Source organism: Sarcophilus harrisii, chromosome 6 (assembly GCF_902635505.1).
Source record: "Sarcophilus harrisii chromosome 6, mSarHar1.11, whole genome shotgun sequence".
Classification (NCBI taxonomy): Eukaryota; Metazoa; Chordata; class Mammalia; order Dasyuromorphia; family Dasyuridae; genus Sarcophilus; species Sarcophilus harrisii.
The window spans coordinates 221,136,450-221,160,194 of NC_045431.1; the positions used below are offsets into that span (position 1 = coordinate 221,136,450).

General features: G+C 36.4%; 1 protein-coding gene across 11 annotated transcripts in view; it reads left to right on the plus strand.

Moving 5' to 3' along the window:
- CD44 (CD44 molecule (Indian blood group)) overlaps window positions 1–23,745 on the plus strand; it is an 87,899-nt gene that overhangs the window by 54,976 nt on the left and 9,178 nt on the right. For 2 of the 11 annotated variants that reach the window (XM_031942277.1, XM_031942279.1), the window contains 11 exons: window positions 2,216–2,338; window positions 3,708–3,818; window positions 4,670–4,795; window positions 6,908–7,027; window positions 9,350–9,469; window positions 10,510–10,692; window positions 12,745–12,831; window positions 14,401–14,496; window positions 15,874–16,050; window positions 19,128–19,175; window positions 22,052–22,132. In XM_031942277.1, the coding sequence (XP_031798137.1) occupies window positions 2,216–2,338; window positions 3,708–3,818; window positions 4,670–4,795; window positions 6,908–7,027; window positions 9,350–9,469; window positions 10,510–10,692; window positions 12,745–12,831; window positions 14,401–14,496; window positions 15,874–16,050; window positions 19,128–19,175; window positions 22,052–22,132 (1,272 nt within the window). The remainder of the gene's footprint in view (window positions 1–2,215; window positions 2,339–3,707; window positions 3,819–4,669; window positions 4,796–6,907; window positions 7,028–9,349; window positions 9,470–10,509; window positions 10,693–12,744; window positions 12,832–14,400; window positions 14,497–15,873; window positions 16,051–19,127; window positions 19,176–22,051; window positions 22,133–23,745) is intronic. The other 9 variants (XM_031942275.1, XM_031942285.1, XM_031942276.1 and 6 more) reach the window with 8 other exon arrangements.

Genomic DNA, 23,745 nt, shown 5'->3' on the forward strand with positions numbered 1-23,745 from the left:
TTAAGGTGGGCTTTGTAATATGTAATGTTAGATTTTGTCTTCTGTCTTCCAAAAAACTAATGTAGTATGAAAAGAGGCCCTAATAGAAGGTAATTGTACAGATTGATAAAAGAAACATTTCTTGAAAATTGATGTGATTTCTTAAAAATTGCATTTTTTATTTCTCTAAAACATCCTTTGCAGTACTATGAAATATTAAACCAATAAGTTGTTCATGTTTCCTTTAAGACATATTTTTAGGAAATTTGAAGGGGGTAGAATCCTCAATCCCTAAGTAATCTGTTGCAAATTTGACTCCAAAAAAAGAATCATTTACTTGAACCTCCATGTGTATGAACAAGCTGATGAGATCAAAGCTACATCTACAAAGTTGCTTTCATATGGCATGATGATTTTTAATAATGTAAGCATCTCATAGGGTATTATCATGTTAGGTATGGCTTGACGGTTCTTCCCCAAAGAAATGTATTTTGAACAAGTTACTTTCAGTCACAGAATTAAAATAGGCTTTTAATTTGTATTTTTGGAACAACAATTCTTGAAACTTTTCCCAATGTAATTGGAAAGATTCTTGCTTGGTTCTAAACATGTTGCTTTCTCTGACTTTTGGGAAGTCAGGATTCATCACAGGGATAGATAATAATATAAAGTTTTAAAATAAATGAAAAAAAACCCCAGATATATATCCATGTATTGAAAGCCAGAATACTTTTCCAGAAAATAGTTTGTAGTCTATCATTCAACATGTAGGGAACTTATTCCTGGGGACAGAAATTACTCCAAAAGTCACATGGAAGTGATTTGGAAGATTGAGTCTTTTCTTTCTATGAATCTGAATTGTGTCTCTCCTTAATCCCCAGTGAACTAAACCCACCACTGATAGATACTGCATGATATAATGAAAATAAGCCTCTCTCACACTAAGAATGATAAATATGCATTATCTTAATCAATTCTGAGTTTTAAATGAATTTTTTGATTTTGTACATCTCTCTATAGAACTCACCTTAATCAAAGTGAGGAGTGTTTATTTCAGATAGGAATATGCTATGTGAATATACATGTACATTGTATATAGGTATATCTATAACTAAATCTATATAACTATGTTTATACATCTCTATATATCTATATATACACATACATACATATATGTTTATATATATATTCATGTCCATTTCTATATCTATCTATCCATCTAATTATCTATATCTATCTATCCATCTAATTATCTATCATCCATGTACCTTTCTACCCTTCCATCCATCCATCTATCCATTCATCCATCCTTCTTTCGCTTGTTTTCTTTTCTTTTTTTCTTTTTTCTCTTCCCTCTTCTTCCCTCCTTCCTCCCTCCCTCCATCTGTCCCTGCCTCCCTTCCTTCCTCCCTCTCTCCCTTCTTTTTTCCCTTCCTCCCTCCCTCCCTCTCTCCTTCTCTTCCTCCTTTCCTCCCTTCCTTCTTTCTTGCCTCCCTTCCTCCCTTCCTTCCTTCCTTCTTTCCTCCCTCCCTCTTTCCCTCCCTTCTTCCTCCTTTCCTCCCTACCTTCTTCCCTTTCTCCTTTCCTCCCTCTCTCCCCCCTCTCTTTCTCCCTCTCTCCTTCCCTCCCTCCTTTCTTCCCTTCCTCCTCCCTCCCTCTTTCCCCCCCTCTCTCTTTCTTTCTTTTCATCCATCCCTATTTGAAGTAAACAATGGTGTTGATCAATTGACTTCCTGGTTCTTTGACTCCCTTTGCTTGGTGACTATCCAAATGAACATTGTTAAAAAAAAAAAAAAGGAAAGGTTCACAGCATTACTAATTACTTTGTGTCCATAAGCTTTTCTGAAGTCGACTAGGCACACATGAAGCTCTTCTATTAATTTCCCCAATACATTGACATAAATGTGTTTGTTTACTCTAAGCAGCAAGAAATCTATTAAAAAATCCCAGTTTGAACTAATATCTTCTTTCTTGACTTTTTGGGAATATTTGTAGTATGACTTATTTTTCCCCTTTGCTGTCTGGTTAGTCTGTAGAACATTGTTCTTAATAACAGAGTTGTTTAAATTTATTTGGGGACCAGAATTTAGGTATCTTGGGTAATGTGTCTGGACTTACTACTTTCTTCTTTTGATATCAGGAAATTGATTAACTCAATTGTGCCTGACTTTCCTCTTCTGTCAAATGGGGTTGCCTAGGTTTTTGCTCAGTCAATAACAACAAGTCATCACAACAGGTATCGACTCAACTTCTACCCCAGCAGACCTGGAACCAAATGAGGAAAATGAAGAAGAAACAGGAAAATTCCCCAGTTATTCTGGATCAGGCATTGATGATGATGAAGATTTTATCAGTACCAGTAAGAATAATAATCAATTACAGTAGAATCATTTTCTGGCAATAAAACTATAGGCACTCAATGGGCCAGGCCTTGGGAAAGATTGAATATGATCCAGGACTGTGATTTCACAACACAATCCTTCTTATAAGTTGGTGAATATATAGAGCAAGAATTAGTATCATTTTTATAACAACCAAAAAAAATTTTTTTTGGGGGGGGGGGAAATGGGAAAAAAGGATCCTCCTTTATAGAACTTCCATGCTTCACAATTTCTTTAACTCTCTTTAATTTTGGTTCCTATGTGAAAAGCTTGGTAAGAATATCCCCCACCCCCAAATCTTTAATATCATTGTGAGTAAAAAGAATTAATTCTTATAAATGTGGTTTACAATCTTCAAAGTATCTTTTTAAAATTAATTGGTAATAGTTAAAAGTTCCAAAGTTTTCTTAACATATAAAATAGAGATGATTCCATTTTCTATTTGTTGGAGTGATTTATTGAGTTTGAAAAAAAAATAGTACTAAAAAGGATTGTGAAGCATTTGTGGGTGACCCTCTTCCAAAATACACTGATACTGATCATATCTCGATTTTCCCTCATATGTATGTATTATATGTCAATGCCAATGTTTCTTTGGATAAATAGTATTGTATTTGGTGGATACCTAATTGTGCGGTGAGCTGGTGTGGTGGTGGTTTTCTCATGTCCCTTTTCTATTGCTCTTTTCATTGGCTTTGGTTGGCTTGATCTCGGTGTGTTTTGTATATTGTCAGAAGATTGTGTATTTGGCAAACAGAAAATAATTTTGAGCTATTGGACATAGAGTTTCTTTTGTGTCATCATCAGTAGGAAAAATCTTGCTCCTGGCATTTCTTGCCACTGCTATTCTTGATTCATTCAAATGATCATTTCAAGTGACTATTGTAATTTTTGTCATAATTAGTACAACCTTCTGAGCAAAGAAACATGGGCTACCTGCTACTGCTCTAGATTCTTGGGTTTTTTGGTTATGGCATTTTGTGGGTTACTCTTGGCTTCTTTCAGTCAGTCTCGGTGAAGGGCTGATATTTTTCTGGTGTTCTTGTTGCTATTGCTGCTTTGGCCAGAGTACTTGGGTTGCTTTTTCCATGAAGATATCATGTCCTGAAGACCCAGGCAATGAGACAAGATGGCAAGGATTCTGAGATCCTTGGCAATGCTACTGAACCAAACCAAAGGCCTTCTCTGCTTTTCTTCCTCCCCTTCTCCAACTCCAACCAGATGTATATGTTTATACATCTTTTGGCTTATCATGGGTATAAAATAAAGAGAAAAGTTAATTTAAATCTGTCAGGGGAAGCTTAGCAAGAAGTATTTTCATAATTTCTTCAACCGTCATTATGACAGCTTTAGCTACAACACGTGCTACAAGTCAAGAAACAACCCAAGGCTGGCAACACTGGGCACATGGTCATCCAAATCCAGAAGAACAACCTCAAACAACAGCAAAAGTGACTGGTAATGGTTTATACATATTCAATTAAATGTCCTTGACTCAGAGATGCTAATGCAGCTGATGTAACCTGAAGGAGAGAGTAGGAAGTTGGGATAATCTTTAGTCAAATGACCTTAGTGAGTTTCATAATTCTCTTTGCAACAATCATTGAGATATTTGAGTAATCATAAAATCTCTTATCCCCAGATTTAATGGGATTTTCCAATAAAAGTGAATGACTTAAAGTGGCTTATTCTATACTCTATTAACAATGAGTAATATTTATATATCTTCATTAAAGTCTTCCCCCAATGCTTCATTATGGACATGGATGTGACCCTGAATTCTGAAAGCCTATGTCAATTGAGAGAAAGATTTGGAATGTCCAACCAAGTTGAAAATGCTTTGACGGTGAATTTATATGTCCCATGTGAGAATAACTTAGTCAAAGTTGGAGAGGCTAGTACTAGTTTGGCCTCAGAGTGATTAATTTTTCTGACTCAGTTAATTAACAAATGCTCTCTGTTAAAGTACAGAAGAGATTGATATGTACCAGGAGAAGAGAAATGTGTATGGTGGGGTATATTGCTGAATCGTGGATATCTGATATTGAAATATGTTTTCCAAACAGTTAGTTTAGTGAACTAATTCAGGCATCATTTCCCCTGTGACATATTGGCAGTAGTCACTGGAAACTCATTTGTGATAGATTCATTTGGGATAAATTTACTTCCTCTTGAAAGAAGAAACTTCAAAGTATCTTCTCTAAGAAAATTATTATAATGGGTGAACAGGGCACAGTATTTTTCAAGAAATGATGTCAAGCATTTGGCCAACCAAGAATGTATTTATAATCATCGTCTATAATCATCAGCTGTTGTGGACATGGACAGACGTGATGATAGGGCTCATGGTGAAAATTCAACCCAAGAATCACAGAATCCTCTTATTCATGGTGGGAACCATGAAGATTATGATGGACATCATTCTTCAAGTACAAGTAAGGAAGCTAACTTTCAACACTTTTGATTTAAAGATGAACTGGTAGAAAGATCACCAATCAACATAATTGGATATGTACAGAAAGAAATTATGGAAAAGTCCACCAAATAATTTCCTTCCATACACTAATTTAAACTGGGAATGGTATTGATTAAAGACTTTATTATTAGAATTTTCTAAAATGTCATCTTATGAGGTTGCAAAAATGTCCAAAAATATCCAAGATGGTGGTCTGGATGTGGCATTCTATTTAAATTTTTTAATGGAATTATTATCTTCAAAATCTTTATTAGTTTTGAGCAAATAATGCTGATACTACATCTTTGGAAAGAAAGCTGGATGAATATCCCTTTCTTTTGCCATCCTTGTTTCCAACAAAAGCTTGTGTTTCCAACTTCTGTTTCCTTCTTTCTATCGTATGAAAAATGGATAACAAAGCCTCTTCTCTATTCTTTGGTGCACTAGATGGTTTGAGGGAGTTGGCCAAATTTTATCCTTTTTTTCCATTCAACTGCTTTATTCGTTCTTATAACATTTGTCAACCCCCAAAGTGACCTGCTTTTTCTGCTTTGGTTCAAATGCCTTATGAATCTTCCCTTAAAACCTCATATCCTGACTTCTAAAATGTATGATAAGACAATTTTTGGCATGTTTCTGAAATATTAAGATTTAAGAAAATAAGATGTATTTTTAATGTCATCTTCCATTGCTACCATCTATATATTGTGCTTAGTGAAAATAACTGGCCTGTGTGGAGTAAAAACAAAAACAAACCAAAACACCCCATAAAATAAAAGATGTTTTATTCTCTTGATGAGAATCTCTTATTGATGAGAATATTAGATAGTAATATTCTCACAATTTATTTAGTTATGATTCGAGTTGCTTTAGATATCTTTAATAGTACAATTCAAAAACAACTATCTTAAAGCAAAGATAGTATGGACATAGGTTTCCTGAGAGAAATCCTCAGTCATCAAAAGAAGAAGTTCTTGCAACAACTGAGGCACTGGGTAATAGTCATGGATTTTTCTTAGTGAACATCCTCAGTGTGTTGATATCATAGTCATTTTTTAGGGAGATTCAACCCATGTACTGAGATTCTCTAAGTAGGGGAGACAGAAAAGACATCAAGATCAAGTTCTATGCTGTTTTCCCTTTGAGTGAGTCTTAAAAATCATGGGAAAAATATATTAAAAAATGTGAGGTGAAAATTAATACCAAAAAAGGGAAGATAATTCAGTTTTCATCCAATCAAATGCCACAATTTCTCCATATCATTGTGGCAGATTTGGTTAAAGATGTAAAAAGGATATATATAAGTTGGAATCAATCTGGAAATTCATCCTTATTGAGGCTAGCACTTATTGCAGAAATTATCTGGAAAGTGCTATTATGTAATATGAATTATATTTTTCGATGGAAATATTGGGGTGAGCCTCATCAAATAAGTATGTCAAATAGAGAATTGTATCCAACACATGTATGGCACATAGAGCATTCACTGAACAAATAGTAGTTTCGGATCGGTATAAGAACTCACAAGTGTAATGAAAAGAGGACCAGGTGAGGTGCAAAGGAGACAAGGGTTCTCTTCCTGGGCTGCCATTAACTTGCTGTCTGACTTTAGAAAATCGATTTTTGTTCTTTGAAATTGACAAGGTTGGATTAGATAATTTCTAAGGCTCTTTCCAACTCTTCCATTCTCTGTCTCTGATTTTCTTTTGACCGTTGATATTCCTTCTGGACGGTTACAACTACAGAGATGTGAACACACAAAAAATGGTTTCTTTCCTTTTTAATTTCTCTGTTCATGTGACAATTTACTGTTATACCATTTCTTAGATCAAAATTCCAACAAAGTTTTTTTTTTTAGGAAAATCTAAAATTTCAAACATAAATGAAATAAAATTAGAAAGATGCTAAGATGAGAAGTTCACTCATTAGCCTTGGGGAACTAGAAAATGCTTGTCTCCTTTTCTTTGCTCCCTCTCTAGCATCTGTCCTTGGTACAACCCTGATGACTTAAAGAAAAGTACTCTCATGGTATATGGTGGGGGGCTATCAGCTGATAATGCTTTCACCGTTGATTCAACCATCATTCTCACAGCCTTGGACACACCTAGAAGTACAACCCAAGAAACAACAACTGATCAGCAAGAAAGTGGATGGTTTTGGTGGCATCCGAAACCACCAAAAGAAGATGCTGAGACAACAACAGAGACAACGGGTAATGGATCATGGATCCTTTAGGAAGTCATCTTGATTAGAAACTTCCTTTATTAATAAAGCACTAAGGACACTGATCAAAAGTCAGTTTCTAAGGAAGTGCCACAAGATATCAGGATTACTTTATGTGAATGATGACAGTACTCAGGCTACAGCTTCAAACAACTGTCAGATGTGAATAGCAGTAAGTCATGTGGCAAAAAGCCCCTTGAGTTTTATTAAAATACAATGGAGTTTAGTGGTTAGAGGATCAATGCTTTGGATTTGAATTGCTGATGCCATGTATTGGTTGTGTGACAATGGACAAGTCACTTAATATTTTTATACCTTGGAAAATGCTCTAAAATAGTGCCAAAACTTTGCTAATCTATGTCAACAAAGGAGTTTCCACACTAGAAATACTCCATATTTTTTTTTAAATACAAATCTCCTCCTCTTTCTCTCAAAAGAAAGAAAGAAAAGAAGGGAAGGGAGAGAAGAGGGAGGAGAGAGTGAAATAGATTGAGAGTAAATGAAGGAAAGAGGAAGAAATAAAAGAAAGGAAAAGAGAGAAAAAAGAAAGAATGAGAGGAAGAAGGGAGAAAGAAGAAAAAAATAAATAAAGAGGATGAGAGGGAGAAAGGAAAGAGGGAAGTACAGGAAGGAAAGAAACAAGGAAGGAGGGAAGGCAGGCAGGAAGGAAGGAAGGAAGGGAGAGAAAGAAAAAATAAAGGAGGAAAGAAAGAAAGGAAGGAAAGGAGTGAGAGAAACAGAGATAGAGAAAGACAAGTAGAGAAAAAAGGGGGATGGAAGTAGATGGAGATGGAGACAGATGGACAGAGAGACAAAAAGAGTTAAGATTTCAGCAGAAAGTGAGTATGGTAGTATTTAGCAAAAAAAAAATAAAAAAGTCTCAGTAGTCCTAGTCTCAAATTACTTTAACTCCCTAATCCTCGGTTTTCCTATCTGGAAAAGAAAATGGAAGAGAGAATGGATTGGATGCTTTCTAAGATGCCTTCCATCTCTAGTATTCTGTAATTCCAATATTATTCTTGTTTGTCAATGTACAAAGTTGGGGAGATCATCCAAGGGCAGTCCCTTGTGTGTCTCCATCTCACTCTCATTCTTTCTTATTTTGAGATTTATGGAAATTTGTAAAAGGGGGTTTGTGTTCCATCCTTTCGTAATGTTTGGTGACTCCATATGCTTCTAGGAAGACTGTGGGAAATATGAGAATTAATTAAGGGCACTATGTGTCCTGTGTAAAGAAACAGAGTCTAAAGGTTAGGACAAGATACCTTTCTTTAGAAACATTAGTTTCCTTGATGCCTTTTGGCCCTTTGGTCATGTCCACTGTCAACTTCTTAACTTCATCTTGAACTTTGGCTATCTCTCTTGGGTGGAGGAAATATCTCTTCTATCCTCTTGGACTGGTTAGAGGGAGAAAAATCTCATCGTTCTCATGATGGCTTCTTTAACTTTGCTTAGCCTTCTTCCTGTGTACAAGAAAGATGCTAATGTTTCCTGATGTGTGAAGAACTCAGAAATTCTTCATTTGCATCTGTGACATGGCAGAGCATTCTTGTTCATGTGGTTTACAACATGGAGCTGATCTTTTCTTCACCTTCATTTTGCCTTCTAAATGCATAGCATTCTTGGCAAAATGGTACAGTTGATATGTGTACTCAGTATAGTTGATGTGGCAGGAAAGTTTCCAACAACTTTTTAATCTCTGTGTTCCTTGGTTCCTGATGGATTGGGGAAGTGCATGGTAGCTTGGATTTTACAAAGACAAAATGGATGTCTTTCTTGCTCGGGTATCCCTTCTGCCATCAATATGAATGTCAGAAGTAATGCTTTTTAACAGGTGCTCTGTAGACTTCAGGGATGACCAGATGTCCATTCATGCTCATCACATCAAGAAGTTTTCCAAATCTTTGCCAACTCCCTTCTCTGAGACACAGAACATCTACTTCCAGATGATGCTGCAACATCTCAAAATGCAAATGTATTCCTTTGGCTCTCCCTTTAGGATACTGGAATTTAATTTTTTTAACTTCTGTGCTGTCTATTCTTTGCTCCATTTCCTGAACTCCAGAACAAACAATTCACAAACTGCTGACAAAAATGAGCATGAATGAGCTCCCCAAATAATATTAGGCATCAAATGGAACCCACACTTTTTCTTGTCTGCCATCTCTTCTCAACTTACCAGCATCTATACTAAGTATAGATGATCAGCATAAGGAAAATTCGAAAAATATGATGCTTAACACATTACCGACTGTTAACTTAAAAAACAACAACAACTATTGTTTAACCACATCATTATTAACGTCTGCAGCTCAGGACACATATTCCAGGCAGCAAACAACATTCCAGAAGCAAGATGATTCCTGGATAGGCTACCTTGATCCAATTTCCCATCCAATGGAACACTACAATCCAACAGGAAGGAACATGGGTAATGACTCCCAAGAATATTTTTTTTTGTAGCATACTCAAAGACATTATATGGACTCCTTACTTCTATGTTTGTACTGGTCCTTAGTTATCATTTCTTTTAAGGTTTTTTAAATGTTAATCGCCTTTATTAAGTTGGCAAGAACTGTTTTCAAATTCTAATTTCAGCATTGGAAGAGGGGAACCATGAGCTAAGGGACTGAAGGAGAGTCACCTTTCTGGGAGAAAAAACAAAAGAGGAATTAATCCTAAAATAACTATGGACTCTATAACCAGGAATTAAAGGGAAAACCCCCCCAACTTAATTTTTTTAAGTTGATATGTCTTAGACACAGATAATTAAATGGAGGCACATCTTATTGCTTGCACACACACATATTAAAGATAAGGAAATGAGAAATGGGCTTGATAAATTGTACTAAAACATCAGATTTCAGTTAGTAATTATTAAGGACTCAGAAGGGAGCTTCAAATAGGAGAATTTCTCATCTTGGTATTCAAAACTATAACTTGAATTGAGGCTAGGACTAGTCCGCAAAATGTGCCTTAGGCAAAAGGTACAAAGAGAGGAAACAGCCCTGCAAGGGGCATCAGAGACCCCTGAGTACCAAGTCTGAATGAACTCATGGGGACAGGGGAACAGCTCAGCTTGATGTTTGGTAGATTACTATTTTAACTAATTATTATTGCTCAATAATTGTTAAGTTCTCTAGTTCTACAATGCTGAAAGACTCCATGCACTCTTTTTGCAGCCTAGGGTCAGGACTGTGGGGGAAAGCTCCAGGTCCCCCAACCCTTGTTATTGTTCTGCCTTTCATTTTTATCAAGGAAATCATGTTGATATTTCAGAAGGCTAAAAGCTCTGATTTGGTCACTTCATATGACCTAGTTTTCTAGTTTTCTTTAATGCATTTCTATCTTGCAACTCACAGACAATGTAAATGCAATGCACAAGAATAGACTTTTTTTTACACAAACATAAGATAATGATGATACTCTTTCCTATTTTTGTAATCATAATTACTTCTCATCTCATGACAGATGGAAAACATACTGAAGCATCTACCCATGACCCAATGGGAGATGGTACCTCTTTTTTCTCAGACTTAAATGAGGAACTGCCCCCCATTTCACCTTCTACCCCTCTGAGTACTGTGACATCTGGAGTTACTGAAGTTATCTTTCCAGGAGGTTTTGATTCTGAAAATGAAAAATTCCAAACAGGTAATTGGGCCATTACCAGCAATATGGGAATGAAAATGATCAGTTTGCAGCAAGCGTGTTCCAATTGACAAGATCACTGCAACCTCAATACTAAGGAGGAAATCATTATTTTTGAAGACATATATGTATGTCAATACATATATATGTGTGTATACAGAATGTATGTGTATACAGAATACACATATACACAGAGACATATACAGAATATATATACACAGAGACTGGAATATACACAGAACCTCAACTCCCAACACTTAGAGCAAATGACAATTTCCTCTTCATTGAAAAGACTGAAGACATCTGATGAGGTTCCTCCAACAATTCTTCATTTCTCAATACTTCTCAGCATTGCTACCTTTTCTGCCCATCTCCAGAAGAAATAATTTATACTCAATTCCAAGAATAGTTTCTACATCTGTACTTTCTATCCCATCCCTTCTCACCTCTTTAGGGATCTTGTTGCTGCAAATCCCCTTTATCCTGTGAATCTTCAGTCATAGCCTTTCTACTAGCTCCTTGCTAGTTTTCTAACTGACATGCTCTAGTCTCTCCAGTCCTAAGAAAAATTCCTTCCTTTGACTTCTATCTATTTGTACTCCCTTCCCTGCTAGACTTCTCTATCAAGATGTCAGCTAGTATGCATAGAGTCAGAAAGATCCCAGTTCCTCAACTGCTAGCTGGGAAACTTGGGCAAGTCTCTTAAGATGTCTGCCTTTTATTCATCTGCAAAATGGGGATAATAATAGCACCTAACTCCCAGTGTTATTGTGAGGGATAAAATAAAATTTTATTTATCAATTCCCAAAATATTTTGAAAACTTTTCTAGAAATGCTAGATACTATTACTACCATAAATAGTAACAATTATAAGGTGAAACATACCTGCACACCACAAAAATAGGAATAATTTTCTTTTAGCTATTATATCATTTCCCATGGGTTGAATTAAATACTTCTAAAGTTCCTTATAGTTCTAAATCCTCCAAGAAAGTAACTTGTTTAGACTCTAGTCTGATAAAAACCTAGGCTTCCCTTTGATAGAAGTTCCTTTCTTGATTTTTCGTTGTTGAATTGGGATTGAGCTCTTGCTTGAAGCCACATTTATGGGCTATGGGGGAGATCTTGAGTTTTTCCCTTAAGTTTTATGTAAATTACTTTAATGCAGAAGACAGTAGGCAACCTCCATGATCATATTTAGATCAGTTTTTAAATGACTAACTTCTAAATTCAGAAGAAGTGGTAATTTTATAACTTAGCTGAGTTGTGAGTCAAAGAATCTCATAATTAGCCAGGACACAAAGAGCAAAGAGATCTAATGATTTTCCATGAGAGCTGATTCAAGTATCTAACTTCTCTGACTTTCATTTTCTTCATCAGTAAAATGAGGGGGTGGGACCATATGACCTCTAAAGTCACTTTCAACTATAATATGACGATCCAATGATCCTATGGCCTCTTTTAAAATATCCCCAACAAGTGATTTTTCAGGTTTCTATCTGAAAACCTTCCCTTGTAGCAACCTGAAATCCATCTTCCTATTACTTCTATATGTCTCCTACTTTTGTCTTTTTTCATAAGCAGATTCAAACCTTCACAGGATAGGTTTTTAGATTATTGACATTTATCATGCCCTCCTCTCTAGCTCCTCTCCTCCGGATTAACTATTCTCAGTTTCTTAAAATGATCTTCATATAGCCATGATGGCATTTGTGGACTAATCTTGCTCCCTTCAAGACTCATTCTATGCTTTCCATATGAAATATATCACACTGTTCTCTCAGTCACTGTAGATTTTGCCACAGGTTCTCAATGTTTTTGAAGTCTTGGTGAATCTCATTCCCCTGGGGTGCCTATGATCATTTATAAGGTCCTATTTCTTTCATAAGCCGCTGAGTACCTTTTATGCACTCGCTTAGAATAATCAGAAAAGAAGCTGTATAAAGGGATGCATTAATATATTTATATAGAAAAACAAAAATGAATCTGAGGCACAAAAGGTTTGGAAAGAAATGTTCAGGAAATAGATCATTAATGCTTAATTAACCTCTCCAGATACAGTACCTCACCACTCAACTGCAGATCCACAGGAAGGATGGACAGAAGACAATGATATCACAGATTACCCTCCAATGGTCACCCGTAAGGATAACAGCTTTCAATTCCCTTTCCCCCCAGCAGTCAGTCTTCCTGCTTTAGCTCTTGTTCATACTCTGCTTGGTGTTGGATCATGGTGGAGCAACAGAACAAGCAAACAACCTTACTTCTGGGGCAGGGATTCTGTTTTGCATGTTGTTGACCTGAATTTGGTGGTGCTTCAGCTGTCTACTTTGCTTCTGGTGGATTAGGTTCAATCCCCTGATGGTTTTTCTATCATATTCTGTATGCTCTAGAATCAATGACTTCATGTGAATAATTTCAATGCATGCCTTAATTCTCTAAGGAATGGCTTCTTTATAAAGAAACCTGATTCAACTATAAGAATGGTTTTCAAATATTTTCACTTGGTTTTCCCCATTTTCTTTTGGGTCCAGACTTCTAATTTCATCTATGTTGAGAACTCTTGGTATTATGGAGAAGAGGCAGGTATTGATGCTTTTTTGGAGGAAAAGGGAGTAGGTAATTTTAATCTAGAAGAAGCTGGTAGATAATCATGGGGATTGTAAAAATCAACCCAGGGACCATAAGAGGAAGATTATCAAGTATTTATTTGGGGCCTAAAAGTCAATGTAATGGAGATGAATAAAATCTAAGGAAAGTAAACAAACATGAAAATAAGTAAGTATAAGGATGTACACAAAATAAATGAGAGGTAATCCCCTAAAGGCATTGATAGCTAGAGGGAATGATAAAGTCCTCTTATAGAAAGTAGGATTTGAACTGAGGCTGGCGGGAAGCCAGACAAGCTAAGTACTTTGCTAAGTACTGTGAATATAAGGACAATGGACAAAGGAAAAACACCTTCCCTTCCCTTCCTTTCTTAAAGAGCTTAAATTCTATTGAAGGTGGGGGGGGGGGAGGAGGAAGGAACATACTACCTTTCAACAGATAAGTCCATTATGATTATTTAAGGAAAGAATGTACACAAACCTAGACAGTCCACATCCAGAGATAAGATTTGAGAATCAACTGGCAACTGTTTGGTGGAATGGGGTTGGTGGTAGTGGAGGGAGGGTTCTGAACCACGTGTTTCTCTGAATTAAATCCACCTGAAGCTCACATAAGCTGGTTATTCTTGCTGGTCCTCTTCCTCTCTTGTGGTTATTCAGCATCAATGACTGCTATAGTGGTGTTTGTGTCCGTTACAGTCAAGCTTCCTGAATAGCAGCAAGGCCTTCTTGATTGTCGGCAGTGACTGTTTCACAATACCATGAGTTCCTTTCCTGTTTTCCTTGGTGGTTGGTTTTCTCATGTGTTTTCTGTGATCGGGATCAGGGCTCATTCAGAGCAGGTGAAATGGGGTGAGGATGGGGGTCACAGCTCATCTTAAACTTTTGAGTGTTGAAGAATGAAGAGGTCACCTTGGTGGGGAAATGAAAGTTCTCATGAATTCTTTCATCAGCCAGTGGAGAGGAATCCTTTGTTTTCTAGTTTTGCTCAACTACTTTCTTACTCACCTGTGCTCCACCTGTGGTTGGATTTCTCACTAACTTGTAAGAGAAGAATTGTACCAAAGTTTCCAATTGATTCTGAATTCATTCTTTATCTTAGCAGAACAGAATCACCACTCTCAGAGCACCTCCAGACCACATACAGGTGTGGAAGATGACCATACGCATCCCGCAGGTCCTTCTCCAACATCTCTCAGTAAGAATGACAACTTCTAATGGCCTCCTCGGTAGATTCGTTGTGTTGGCTTTAGCTTTTGGTCAATGGAAAAAGCATGTGTAATGTCTGTGGTGGAGGAACCAGAATGATCAATTGGCCACCATATTGCTATGGGAGCTGGAGATCTCTAGTGATGGACGTGCTTCTGGTGATGGTTTTCTGCTTTTTCTGCTTATCAACTCCTTAATAAAATATATCTCTCAAATACAAAATTTGATTTTACCCCCTTAAACTCTCATGTCAATGATATAATTTTGGCCATAGTAAATTACTTATTCTTCTTTCAGAATGATCTCAAAGTCAGAATTATATTATTTTTTTCTGCCTCTTAAATGAATCACCTTTTTCTGGTTCCCAACATGACCCTGTATTCTAGCTGAATTTGTCTTCATGGGTCAAATATCTAAGGTGATAATAGCTCATGACTCAAAAAATAAGACCTTCAGGGAAATTAGCATAGACCAAATGGGTCAAGAACACTAGATTCTGAGAGTCCTCCATATTTGTTTGCACATGGTTACTTTTTTGATGCTATATCATACCCGGTCTTTAATTAGATGGCAAAATGATTATAGAGCTGGGTGTGGAATCAGAAAAACCTTATAGCTGTGATACTCTGGATACGTTACCTAACCTTTAGTGCCTCAGGCAAGACCTTAGGACTATTTTACTAAATTCAAAATGGGAAACAATTTGTTTTGGTGGAGAAAGTTCCATAAAAGGAGTTTTCCATATTAATAAAATCAGAGTCTTCATGTCTTTCCCTCAACTTCATTAAAAGGATTTATTTTTGGTCAGTCATATCTGACACTTCATGACCTCATTTGATGTGTTCTTGTTAAAGATAATGGAATGGTTTGTTATTTATCTTTCCAGCTCATTTTACAGATGAGGAAACTGAGGCAAACAGGGTGAAGTGACTTGTCCAAGGTCACACAACTAGGAAGTGTCTGAAGCTAGCTTTAAACTCAGGAAGATGAGGCTTCCTCATTCCAAGTCCAGTGCTTTGAACATTTAGCTGCCCCTCTTCAGAAGAATACTGAAATAGAAACTAGTTGGGAACTAGATAATGATAGATGTCCTACTTTATCTGGTTCGTGGGTCAAAGCTCCAGCAAATTAAATCATTCTTGAAGATCACATGCATGAGGATGCAGCTAATTCTCTTCCTGGCCTTGATAAACCTATGATGATCCTGACTATGTTTACTTAGCTGATCCCAGAAATCTATTTGTTCTCTTTCCCTTTGTTCCCTTGCCAATGACTTAAAAAAAAGTTTGATATCAGAACTCATGAATTCTGTGCATGGGGTAGTAGTCTTGCAAATGCTGGGGTTACAATTGATTCCACCTTGCAGTAGATGCAGATGATGAAAGCTTTCCTGAAGACTCAACCACTCCTGGCGAAGATTCTTTTGACTCAGTCACAAATGAGAACTCAGCTCACTTCTCAATGATCCCTATGTCTACTGAGTTGCCAACTAACCCTACTGTTTTTGGAGGTTTTATTCCTGATAATGCACAAAATCCTTCAGGTAATTAGGTTGTTTCTTACTCAATTGCTTTTTCTTTAGGAGTGCTCTTAACCTTTTCTTCGTCACTGACTCATCTGGGAGATTGATCAAGGTCTTAGAACAGTGTGTTAAAATGCATAAAAACACAATTCAAAAGAAACCAATTATATTGAAATACAGTTGTGTATATACACATATACATATAGATCTAAGGAACCTGTTTATAATGGTTAGGAACAATGTTCTGTTACTTTAGACTTGATTAAACTTTGTGTGGTCAGAGAAAACTTTTGATACCTTCTATATCATCTTAGATTTGAACTGAGACATTTCAAAATCTTTACTTTTGCTTCTTGTTAGAGGTGTCACAGTTGAATGTGTTAACTTCACTCAAGTTTCACTTTCTTCTTCTACAAAAAGAGAATAATAACCCTCAAGCCACCGTACTTCACAACTGTGGTCTTTGAGGTGGGATTCTTTTGAAAGCTGAGTGGAAATGCATGCTGAAGTTGCTCCTCAGTTGGTTGTCTATGTAAGATCTACTTTCTTCACCTGGTGACAGCCATTGTCTTGTCTTTTTGTTGACCCTGGGATCCAAACTCCTCATTCTCTCATGGTGCTTTCTGACTACACTTTGCATGTAACCATGATTCTTCTGTCTACAGGAATCTTCCCTTTGTTGGTTGTGGCAATTAGATCACTAGTAATTTTTTGGTGTTGGGCTAATCTTTTTTGGTGATGGTAGAACTCACGAGCATTTCTAAAAGCTTCTCTCTTCGTCTGTCTTAATAATCAAAGAGCTTCATCTCAGTCTCCTTGATGAAACCAAAACAAAAAAAGGCATCTTTTGTCCAAACTGTAAAGCAATCCAGCATCAGCTGATTTTCAAGATTAATGCTATTTACTTCCTTTCCTGTCTTACCTCTCAGTTCTCATTGAGAAACTAACACGTAGAAAAGGAGGATGAAAATGTGAAAGATTTTAGAAATTAATTATAAGCACTGAGTCATCCCCTCTTAATATTAGGTGAAATTGTCCTTCCCAAACCTTTTAATCTCTCAACCAGTGAAACATTTTGTCTCCATTAGGGCACTTTTGACTTTATTTTTGGAACCTTGTACTTTGACTAAAACAGTATAGGTGCTCAAAATATGTTCACTGATCAACTCATAAGTTGAGAGGCTGTACTCAGGACAAGATGACCTGCTAAATCAAGTCAGGATTCATCTTTAGCCTTTTTTGATACTGTTTGATATTAATTTATATTATTGTGACTTTTTGTTATTGCTTGTAATTGTTGGGAATTCACCTGGAGACATGCTCCAAGTGCATATGGAATTATTTAATTGATATTCTCTATAGCCAGCCAGAGAGTTGGGTCTTTCTTATTTTGGGGATGGAGGGTGTGATCATTTGGCAATTTATATCTTAGTTTACATTTTTAAATGATCATTTAAATCATTATAAATGTACAACCAATACTGCATGATTGTTACCTTATGCTTATGCATAAACTTGATGTTCACATATTCTGATTATCACCCAATCACATTTATTCTAGAGTGGTAAGAGCAGACTTTCCATAGTTCTCTATAAAAGAATTGTTAACAAAGCCTTGAATCCGGGATTCTGTGGTGCTCACAATCACTCTCATGTGAAACTGATCTTTTCCAGTAGTTTGTTCTTTTTTTACAATATAAAAGCTTTTTTTTTGGAGGGGGAGAAAAGGGGAAGCTGACATCAGTGGCTACATTTCTGTGAATTTTAAGTTTTTCATAGATTTGACCAATGCTATATAGATGTGAACAACTGTAGTGATGATGTTCTTTGTGACAATTTGGTGCCAAAGAACAATGGAAACTTGGTCTTCTTCAAAAGCATAAAATCAATCCATCAGTCAACAGGGACTATGTGCCAGGCACTGTGCCAGACCAGAAATCCATAATCATGTTATGAAACCATTTGTCCTCACCAATCCAAAATAGATTTTAATTATTTGGGAACAATTCATTTTTGTTTTAATAATTTTAGCATCTATTATAGCACCTGGACTTTTAAGAAAAATAGACTTATGATTTCATTAATGTTGGAAAATCCCAGTGCAGAATATCATTTTTTGTCAAGGGGCAGGGATTAAATAAATGCTTATTGATGAATTACTATATTAAAAGCACCATAAAACCAAGAAAAAAGGTGTGTGTGTGGGGGGGAGAATACCTGCCTTCAAGGAATTTGCAATAACACAACATATAGCTGTTCTCTGAGGGTTTTCACTCCATGTTTAAATAATATTTCTAATATGATATTGGGAAATATAGCCAATGGGGTTGTTACTAATATTCCAAAAATACTTAAGACCAAAGATTCTGATTCTTGCAATCCATGAGCCAATCTGTGTCTCAGAGTTATAGTTGGTGGAGTGCTTTCAGATTTCTTTATTATGTTGATTCTTAAAGTATTGATTCTAGAGAACTTATGAGACAAAATTTTGATCCTGACCTTTATGTTTCCTAAAATAGTTTTCAATCAATTGTGATAGCAAAACTCTTTCCTTCAATCCAGTTCACTAAATATTAAACTTGAGCTTAAACTCTAGGCTTAGCTCATCTTACTAGATTACTTAGATTACTTAGGCTCATCTTCCTAGATTTTCCCCTTCCTTTGATGAGAGTGCTTGCTTTCCAAACTTCAAGATGGTTATGCAAGTGTACACTATTGGTTTTTCTAACAAATTCTTTCCAAGGTAATTTCCAAAAGAGACCAGGTCTTTCATTATTCCCATCTTTTCAAATTGAGTGACATAACCTTTGATGGTTTGGGGACAAATTTGTTTGACTTAGAGGTGGGAGGCGGCAGTTGGGTTTCTATTAAGGATAATTTTCTCTTGATGTATTGTCTAATTTTTCTAAATTTTGGTTTCATAAAATGTAAACCCACTAGCCTGGTGGATTGGAAGATGAGGGATGAATGACGGTGACTAATGATTATTTTTGGGTCCTCTTTTCTCTTTACAGTGAGCCTAGAAGCCCAACAATAAGGAAGATTCAGTGGGTGGTCTAAGTACAAATGACTAAATCATTATTTATTGATTTTGACAGATCGTGATGACTCCCGCCCTGGTCAACCCCGCAGGCCGGATGTTACATGTGAGTTTCTATCACCTCCATCATTAGCTAACAATAGTAACAACAAATAGCAATAACTCATATTTTTCATGAGGGCTCAAGGGCTTACAAAGCATGGTCCCAGGTGATGGTGGAAAAGTTTTGGAATTAAAGGAGCTAGGTTTAAGTATTGATTGTATTTCTTGCTATTTGCATGATATTAGGGAAGAATCTGAAAATCTCCACATCTTGGTTTCCTGAGTTGTAAAATTAGATAGCTGTACTAGATGACATATATATATTTATTTAAAATTAAATACAAAATAAGAAAAAAAAAACAGAAAAAAAGGCAGAACATCAGGAAGGATTCAAAATATGCAACAATAGATTTCCATTTCAAGAAAGTATATATAATAATAGAAGAGATTATATTTCTAACTGTCCATCTTTGCTTCCTTGTAGGTTTTCGTTTGTTCTCTGCTGTGCACTTTTTACTTTATTCTTTTTCTCACTTTCATCCCACATCCCACTTCCCCCAAGCAGACTACAGTTAAGCGTGGATATATTTATACATACAATAGATGGCTTTTAAGATTTCTTCTAGCTCTCTTACGTGTTTTTCTCAGAGTTGAATGAAGACAGTTATCTCTATTACAGTATTCTCTCTTCTCCTAGATATTGTTATCTTCCAAATTTTAGAGTCAAAGGCCCCTGATTGGAAAAACCTGCTTTCCCAGCTGGTCTCCCATAGCTTGATTTAGTTGGCTTCCTGGATATGAAGCAACTTCTGCTTTATCTCCTCCCTTATCTCTATTCTTGCCTCAAATGAAAGTCAGCTTGGTGGGAGTTTGCCCCTATTCAGTTCTGTTCCTTTCTCTCTAAGCAACACCCATTGTTTAGTAGTTGAGCTCTCCACTGAATACACACCCAGAGATCTTTCCCTGCCTGGGGCAATTGTTTTGAAAAACAAAATGGGGAGATTAGGCCCCATTAATTTCCTCCTCCCATTCAAATATCAAAGACTAACCCGAGTCAGAGAGACTCCAAGAAGAGCAATAGGTTTTTCAAGCATTCTAGGACACCCAACAGGTGAAAACCTGCAAATGATGTGGAAAACTGCATTCCAGAGTGGGAGTAAAAGCAACTCTGGCTGGCTGACTTAGGTTTCTATCCAATAGACAAAGTTGTCTAACCCTAGAGATGGAAGAAACTCAGTTTCCATCTCTGAGGGATGGGGCGTACTATAATGTAAAGCCTATTGAGGGCTTTGGGAATCAGGTTCTGTCTCTGACATTTGCCATATGTGTAACCTACCTCCTTGGGTCTTAATTTTCTAACCTGAAAAATAAGAAGAATTAGTTCCTGAAAATGGCCTTAGTTCCAGATTTAAGATAATAGGAATTAAGTGGATTTTCTTGGGTGTCTCTTCAGAAGATTACTGAATCCTATGTTGATACTGTAGTTTTCTACAATTTGATTGACTGACCTTGGAAGATTTCATGGAGGAGGTATTAACCTGAGTCTTGATGGAAGAAAGCGTGGAACCTAAAAGGAAATATATTCTATGCCATGGTTTGGGGTGGTGTCCACAAATCTCTGGGAACAGGATAGATGGAGACTTGAGTCCAAAAACAACTGGCTACTATTTGATGGAATTAGTTGTTGCTCTTCATATTTGGAGAGGATCAAAATGACTTTGCATGTAACCAGGGTTCTTCTGTCTACAGGAATCTTCCCTTTGTTGGTTGTGGCAATTAGATCACTAGTATTTTTTAAATACTAGTTTAAAAATTATATTTATTATACTTTTGGCTTAGTTTCCCTTCTGAAGAAGGAAAGAAGGAAATGAAACAAGTATTTATTAAGTACCTACTATGTGTCAGGGATCACCTAAGCACTTAAGCACTTAAAAATATCACATTTGATCCTCACAATAACCTAGAGAGGTAAATACTGTTATTATCCTAATTTTCTAGGTGAAGGAACTGAGATATATAGAGGTATAGTGGACTTGCCCAAGTCACACAGCAAGTTTCTGAGGCTAGATTTGAACTCAGCTCTTCCTGATTCCATCATTAGTACTCTATTCCCTGTGGTAACTTCTAACTGCTTCCAACTACCAAGGCAAATCCAAGTGTTTATTAGACTAGAATGAGAAAACATTCACTAGTGCCAAGCACTGTGCTAAGGCTTAGGGACATAGAGAGAATCAAGACATTCACTGTTCTCAAAAATCTAAATTGGGGGAAATACCCTTGAAAGGGAGGGCTCATGCTCATTTTCAACTGGACCAGTTCAATGCTTAAACAGGGATGGTTGCAGGGAAGATGGCAAGACCCAGAGGCTTTAGCAGAGCAGTGGTGAAACCATCAATATGTATAATATTTATATAACATAATTCTTTAACATTTGGAAAGCATTTCATATATTTACTCATTTTGTCTTCACTACATCCTAAGGAAGACAGATGCTATTATTCTCCCTAAATTAGCTGACATCTACTGTCTTTTCTAGCTCTGACATGCTAGGACTACATTTGCTTATTGGATAGATTGACATAGCAAGGTTGGAGTCTGGGGGATTGGAAGGGAATAGTAGTCAAAAGTAACACTGTGATCCAGAACTGATTCTGGATGTAATTGAGTTTTCATGTTTCATTAGGAAGAGGGAATGCTATCTCAAAAAGCCCAGTAATGGTCAAACTGAGAGCAAAGCTAAGAGTTATGTTTTTGGGGGTCAGGAATATTACCTCAAATGATGTAGCATAAATCTGTCAGCATTTTTATTGTGAGCTCTCTAAAATAGTAAAAGGTTAGCTCTTTCCTGTATAGCTCAGGATGAGCTCACGATGAAGGAAGCATTCCTCGATGACAGTTTTTAATGGGTGCCAAGGTAAAATGTTTTGTTTTCTTTTTTAGCTCATGCAACGCCATCCTATGAAGGCAACCAAGGCCTCTCTGAACAAACTCCCAACCCTAAAAGACAGCCCAAAATTCCAGGTATGTTCCAACTTAGAAGAGACAGATCCCCTTATGTAGTTTCACAAAACCTCTCAATCCTGATGAATCACAGAAAGAACAGTCGAAAAGGATTGTACAAGATTGGTCACCAAGATTATTCTTAAATTCTGTGGGAGAAGATAGCAGAGTAGATTACATTATAGTTGGATAGCCTAATTCATCTCCCTGAAACTATGGATACTATAAGTCAGATAGTCTCTTAAGTACAAGGTACAGAAAGATGAAAACACTTCTTCCTTTTATTACTGAGCCTAAATTGACTTGATCAGACTTAATCCCTGAAAGCCCCAGAAAATCATTTCAGAACCATCATCATTACATCTGGGATCCTGGGTATGAGCCAGCCAGCAAGAGGCTGATTGAGACACTTAGGAGTCCAGTTCTGGACTCATTTGTCCACGCCCTGAATTCTGACAAATGGATTTATTCTGCGACATTACAGTAAACTGACTACAAGTGCCCTGAATGGGGGGTGAAATAAAAACTTTTGGGGGGAACCATTCAGAAAATGGATTTTCTTGATTTCTATGTGTCATTTCCATATTCAGAAAGAACAGATCTTTTTGAAGGGATGATACATTTGTAGTGGTTAGCCATGTCAGCGTCAGAATTAAATTATTGAATAAGAAGCATGTTATGATAGGGAGCATAGAAGGCTGGCTGTGGATTCTGGGGGACTGTGGTTCAAACTTAAGCTCATTCTCTGCCACACCCTAGCTAAGTGACCCAGTGTACAAATCACTAAACCTCTCAGAGCCAGAGGCTACTTTCTAAGACTATAAGGAGTGGACAAATTGTTGGCCTGCATTGCTAGAGGGAGTTTCTATATTGGAAGTTTCTTATAAGAATAAATTAATTATAAATTTTTAAAATCTGGCTTAAATCTAATTAGAATTCTTATCTTTAGGATTGTTTTATTAAAGTTTTTATTTTCAAAACATATACATAGATAATTTTTCAACATTAACCCTTACAAAACCTTGTATTCCATTTTTTCCTCTTTTTCCCCACTCTTTCCCCTAGATGGCAAGTAATCCAAAATATATTATACATGATAAAATATGTTAAATTCAATATATGTAAACATTTTTATACAATGATCTTGCTGCATAAGAAAAATCAGATCAAAAAGAAAAAAAACATGAGTAAGAAAACAAAATGCAAGTAAACAACAACAAAAAGAATGAAAATGCTATGTTGTGCTTATCATTAGGGTTTAATTGAATTTAGGATTTTCCTTGAATTGTAATTGATTTATGTCAATCCATATTCACTCTAGGAGGTTACAAAATTATGTCTCTTTAGGGCAAGTGGTCTTAAAGATTTTTGTGCGATATACTCCCCTTTCACATTCAAGTGAAACCCATAGGATTTTTTCAGAAGAATATTGTAGGTTTCTTTTTACATTTATAATTGAAAAAAATACTAAATTTTTGTTAGAGGTTAATATTAAGAGGTTTTATTTTCTTGCCCAAGTTCATGGACCTCTTGAAATCTATCTATGGATCCCTTAAGGGGGGGCTTATAACTTGGATTCAGCCTCTTATTATAGTGGTAAGGAACTAAGAAAGAAATTGAAACTCCCAGTGGTA